General features: G+C 34.0%; 1 protein-coding gene across 1 annotated transcript; it reads right to left on the bottom strand.

The window, feature by feature from the left end:
* Positions 1–589: 589 nt before the first annotated feature.
* Positions 590–4,995, bottom strand: LOC114196197 (3-oxoacyl-acyl-carrier synthase-like protein (Protein of unknown function DUF455)). Its single transcript, XM_028086762.2, has 4 exons — positions 4,732–4,995; positions 4,520–4,639; positions 3,039–3,269; positions 590–1,078 (listed from the first exon to the last, which is right to left on the bottom strand). Exons 1-4 carry the CDS (start codon positions 4,918–4,920, stop codon positions 719–721), a joined length of 900 nt encoding a protein of 299 aa, XP_027942563.1. The 5' UTR covers positions 4,921–4,995; the 3' UTR covers positions 590–718.
* Positions 4,996–6,000: the final 1,005 nt, after the last annotated feature.

Below are 6,000 nucleotides of genomic sequence, written 5' to 3'. Positions count from 1 at the left end.
AAAGTGTTAAGAAATGGAAAATAAAATAACAAAAATAATATTTTGACAAACAAATTATTGACAAAGTTGACAAAGTTATTAAATATAATAATTTTTTATTTTTTTATAAAAGTTACAAACATAAAATAATAAAATTTTAGGGTTCTTTTGATAAAAAATAATTGTTTGTCAAAGTTTGTCGTATTAAATTTTATTAAAATATCATTTTTCATAAAATAAAACGAATCATACAATGGAAAAATGGTATTTGTCGACCCGAAAGAAAGTGATAAATTTTGTGAATATATATATATATATATATATATATATATATATATATATATATATATATATATATATATATTTTAAAACTTTTAAAATCACGAACTCATTTAAACATAAAAAATTAAAGAGTTAGATTCTAAACCAATAATGCTCTTAAAGCTTTTATGTTTAGTTGATCAAAAGAAAAAGAAAAAAAAAATCCAGTCCATAGTTCAGTTCTTGGCTCAAGTTTTGACTGATAACCTTGCTGTTTAAAATTCATATAAGTTGTTTAACATTTTTAGTATAGACCTTAATTTTATGACTTTGGCCAGTAACATGGGTCTTTTGGGAAATAAATGGAAAATATTTAAAATATGAAACAAAAAAGACCCAAAACTGCTGTTGTATGTGTTACATTTGCCATGTATGAAGCTAGGATACTGCCAGTTAAATAAAAGATATCAATTATTTGCTATTGGATGGTATCAACCTCTTTAACAGCAAGTGGTTCATACCACTGGGGACCAAATCCAGCTGCTTTTCTCGCAGCCTCATTAAATGGTGGTTTTAAGGGTCCTCTAAAATATGCTCTCACTATTGCATGAAACTTTGTTATCACTTCATGTTCTTCATCTTTACTTTCACTTTGCTCTTCTTGCTCTGAGGTTGAATTCATAGACCTCTGGCATAGATACTTGAACCACTTCACTCCAGCAGCACAATGTGTAATCTCTTCCGGATAAACTACACTTTCTAGTAAATCTGCTGTAGTGTTATCACCGCTGTTGCGAAAACGTGAGATTGTTGTAGGCAGCACATCAAGTCCTCTGGCCTGTTTCATACTCAATCAGGGGTATATTTAAATAAAAGCAATAGCACAACTTTTATGTAACGATCAAATTTGGATTGTCTGATGAATTTCTCTATACTGTTTAAGATTTTTAAGATATTAATATAATGTATTTTTAATGCTTAATAGAGGACAGAACAATAAAATCCAGTAGAGAATCTGGACTCAGAATAATAATCGTGTGAGTGACAATGCTTCAAAATAATATAAACATTCTGTCATGTTTTGGGATGTATAGAAATTGAGGGAGGGAGGTTGCCTCACTATGAGGTTTATGCCCCAAGCAATAGTGGCACTAATATGTGATCTACTATTAGAAGTTCACATCTAAGAGCTTTTTGTCAGAAAATTGTTGGAGAAAATTGTTGGATCCTCATTAGTTGACCCACAAACAATAGCTTGTGATGATCACTACATGAGCAGAGTTCATTGCAAGAGTTTTACTATAATAGCAATTTAACTTCTTACAGTTTTATTATGAAATTGCAGTATTTTTCCCTCATCAAATGATAAGGCTGGAAAACCTCCAAGAAATAGGTAACTTCAGACATGAGAACAGATGGAAATTTTTATATGCAGCAGTACTTGGTATAATGTACTGATTTGAATGTAGACAAGTGAATCCATTCAAGCCATCAAAACTGTGAAAACTAAACTCTGGCACAGAAGATTAGAGTTTTCAGATGCTAATCAAGTTGATTATCATATTGAATAATTGCAAGATTTTCCTAACTATAATAACTGTAAACAACTTTTTAAAGAAACAATAAAATTATTTGTAGAGCATCTGAAAACAATAAAATAGTTATTTTAGCACCAAAACCATGTAAGAAAACTGGTTCGGGTTGGTTTTCACAAAGTTAACATATGAAGTCAATTTCATAAAGAAACAATAACTCTGTCTTCATGGAGGAGAAGGACGAAGGAAACTACAACGACCTCATTAAAATAAGAAAGCCAAAAACGAGACAAAAAATTGTTAAAAATTTCCTGTTTTTGCACTTGCTACGTGGACACTTTAAAACAAGAAAACACACCATGCGTATAGTTAAAGCTTATGTAATTAAAAAATTGCTCCAGGTCCCCGGAGACAAGTGACATCCCACCACAAAGTAGTACTAAAATAATTGTGAAAAGTCTAACGTACCATACAGTTGACAAAATGACTTGAATGAAAAAATGGTTGTAGCTTCAACTTTTCAAGCTTAAACAAAAGAGATAAAAACTTTCCTAAAATTTGCCTTTGCACTTTTCCTATAAAAATATAATTGTCACTTCGATCAGAAAACTTTGCTCTTCAGTTCTCCACGAGGGAAGCATTTCACAAATAGTAGTTAGTAGTAACTACAGTCGGCAGGATGGGAGAAACTCACCTCTCGCTTCAAGTATTAGGAAATTTATTTGCAAAATTACATGTGTTCAATTGCAGTTCTGTTTTTTAAGAACTATTTTGTAGAGCAATTTTCAAAAACTTACTTTTTGAGAGGGGATGAATGAGAGAAAGTGGAGAAAAGGACGAGACAGGACAATGAAAAATTAGTGGCAGAAAACTGAAATTAAAAAAGTCAAAATGACTTTGAAATATTTGGATTTTTATTTTAAAAATTGAAAAAAGAAATATTATTTTTGAAACATATTTCAAAAACTACTCTTATTAAACATGTGTTTTTGCTTTCCAAAACAGAAAATGGTCATTAAAAAAAAAACACTCCACATGTTCAGATTTTCTTTTGTAAGAAAACGAAGATTGTGACAGGCACAAAACTTGCAAGGATTGCTAAAGCACTCTGCAACCCCACCCCCCAAAAAAACACAATCCATGAGTCCTGCATTAGTGAGCAACCCTCTTGATTTCCACAAGTGATACAAGATTAATGAGCTCAATTCATCATGAACATAAGCAATCCCATAAATTACAATGGCAAATAACTCAAAGACACACCTCATGGACACAATGTTCAATGGCTAATCGTGCTAACAAATCCTTGCAAGTAGCAGTGGCAGAATCCCAAAGGCCATCATGAGCTGGTAATGCTCCATAATAAGAACCAAGCTCCTCAAGTCGTGCAGCAAGAAGAGTGAAGTGCCGCCCTTCATCCTGTGCTACCTTCACAAAATCTGTAAAGAACTCTCTAGGCATTGATTCTTGCTTGCCAAAACGTGCTATTATATCCTGCATGAATGTATCATGCATAAAGATATTTGCCAATAAATGTTGGAGGTGGCATATGAAAAAACTAAACTTCTTCCAAACAAACATTAAAACACATTGCAACGAGGGCCAATTAAAGTTTAGTTCAAGCCTCAAGAGTGATGAGTGTGATCCTAATACTGAAATCAATAAATGACTATTTTATCTTTATTAACTTTTCCTTAAATATAGATAAATCTGTTCTCCAATTCTCTTATCCGCCAACACTATCATCATTCCATTTCCAGCCACCATTAAAATCCCAAACGATTTCACAAAACCCAACACTTTAATCATAAATTTCCACTTATACCTTGTCAATCTTTCTCACAGTAAGGCAAGTTTAAAACGACAAAATTGAACTAACCTACCTTGAGTTCTCATTAAACGACATTCACATCTACTCTGCTTTGTTAAAAAACACTCGCCTCCCCTAACATAGAATCAAAGAGGATCCCTCTAAAATTCGTGTATTCTTCATCCATATAGCCCAAATACCAATCTCTTCTCCAAAAATAACAAAACATGCAATGAAATGAAAATTCGGGATAAACATAGAGAAAGAACAGTCACTTTACTAAAAATGCATAGAATGAGTGAAAGAATGCACTGTTGTAAAAGAAGTCTTGTGGTGTCTATCATTAGCGAGACTTTAGGAGAGGTAGGTGTAGTTTTCTCTAAAACAATTCCGTCCAAATAAAACATTTCCTCGTCTTCTCTTCACAAACAAGTAATCTAGTGTTTCTGTGAATCATTTTTTCATTATTATTATCTTCTTTATAACTTTTTTCTTTCTGCAAACTAATTTTCTGGGGTTGAAATCAATGGATCTCACTTCCTTTAAAGTGAACAATTTATTTTAGATGACTAAACAAAGTAATCTCAATAGTTAATGAGAAAATATATGTCTGTTAAAATAATGATTTTCTCACCAACGATAATATAATTATTTTACCCTCCTTTGCTTTAGAAGAGCCAAATATATAACATTAGAATTAAAGAGTTACAACTCATTCTGTTCAATCATTTTTCAAAAACATGGAATGGGATATTTGCTTGATTCCATCTTAGAACATACAATCATTCTATTCCAATTTTCCCGCCTAATTATATTCTTATCCATTCCACTATCAGCAACCAATTCAAATATACCCAAAAATAAAGTATTCCATGGAAGCAGACCATTTAAGCGCAAGTGAAGTTAAAGAATACAATTAACAATCCACAAATACCCAAGACAAGTCAATGGCCCAGCTTTCAGTGTGAGTGAGGCTATGAACAATGGCTATTCTGCTCTGCAAGCTTCCCGCTTTGCCCAGCTTCGGCATCAGACTCGGCGCCACCAACTTCACCTGCCAACACAATATCTATGCACGTAAGTGAAAGTGAGGCATTTTGTCGAACACCAGAGAATGGAAGAAGGTGAGAGTAGAATGGTGCAGACAGAAGATAGCCTTGCGGGGCGATCAGGGAGCGTAAGGTGGTCGCCGGCAGAAGGGTCGTAGGGTTCCGCCATGGCTCCATTGAGCCAACGCGTAGCCACCGAGTCGCCGAGTCGGGCCTTCTCGAAGGGGTCGGCGGTGTTGAGAACTCGGAGCGCCGCTTCCACTAAGGTTTCTTGGTTGGGGACCATATCTTCCCCTGATGTCAAATTCTAAGCATCTGTTTCTTTAATAAATCTCTGTTATTGTAAAGATCAAAAAACAGGGTTGAGTACAATAATGGGTGTCATTTCTTGTCGTATGGTTCTTGTCGGTGTAAAAGACAACAAAAAATTTTAGGTTTAAATAATATTTGAATATCTGTTTTGTTCAATTGGTCATTTTTTTCTTGGGTTAATTATGTTTTTTTATTTCTTAAGTATGAGTAATTTTTGGTTTTAGTCACACACGTAATGTTTGATCATATTCAGTCTTTCATGTTTTAAGTCTAATGGAATTGGTCCCAATTTTAAACTCCGTTAATTTAAATTCACACGTGTCTAACGGATGGCCACGTAAGGATCCGTTTTCAACTGAGAGGAATTGATGAACAACATGTGGTCTTGATATTATGAGAACTGTTTTAAAAGAGGGATTTGGGGTCATTCTAAAATCCTAAAATTGGAGTGTTCGTGTTGGTTTTGGGGGGTTATCGTATTTTATTCATTGGCAGCCAAAATTGAAGATTGAAGTTTGAAGATCGTTTTAGGGTGATGAAAAGTGGGAGCAGAGGGATTCATTGTACGCAGAGGAGTAGTGGTTCGAAAATTTCGCAGACCTTTTCATTGTCGTCGGATATGACATCCAAATTGTGTGGGTGTGGGGAAAGATTACTGCTCCTAAAGGCAACGACTGTGAAGAACAACGGGATATTATTTTGGAGATGTAGAAACTAGGTTGTAAGTGACAAATTTGGTATTTATTGGGCGAACTTGATTTCGTTTGATGTCTTAATGGTTTTGTTTTATTTATGCAGTCCAATTCTCATTGCAATTTCTTTGAATGGTTTAATGAAGAGGATTCTAAATATGAAGGGAACGCACCGGACTTTCAAGACAGTGGTAGAACACGAACTGAAGAAGATGAAGTGTGTTTGGAGAAGGAGAAAGTTATAATGGAGTTGATTAAGAAAAATGAGAAATTGAAGGCGAAATTGCAAGAAGAGAAAAAGTTTGGGAGATTCATGCAAGTTTTTTTCCTTTTGTCATGGACATTAACAGTTGTCTTTGTTT

The sequence above is a fragment of the Vigna unguiculata genome, chromosome 9 (assembly GCF_037176805.1).
Source record: "Vigna unguiculata cultivar grain cowpea cultivar isolate G323 ecotype 2 chromosome 9, ASM3717680v1, whole genome shotgun sequence".
In the NCBI taxonomy this organism is placed as follows: Eukaryota; Viridiplantae; Streptophyta; class Magnoliopsida; order Fabales; family Fabaceae; genus Vigna; species Vigna unguiculata.
The sequence above is the reverse complement of the archived record's forward strand: the minus strand, read 5'-3'. Positions and strand labels throughout refer to the sequence as shown.

Bases quoted from the DNA above. Each gene is read 5' to 3' on its own strand.
- LOC114196197 (XM_028086762.2), bottom strand. From the start codon at position 4,920: ATGGTCCCCAACCAAGAAACCTTAGTGGAAGCGGCGCTCCGAGTTCTC. The intron at 4,640-4,731 runs GTCTGCACCATT...TTGTGTTGGCAG, and splicing joins GCCCCGCAAGGCTATCTTCT to GTGAAGTTGGTGGCGCCGAG. The intron at 1,079-3,038 runs GTGTGTCTTTGA...AGTATGAAACAG, and splicing joins TTGAACATTGTGTCCATGAG to GCCAGAGGACTTGATGTGCT.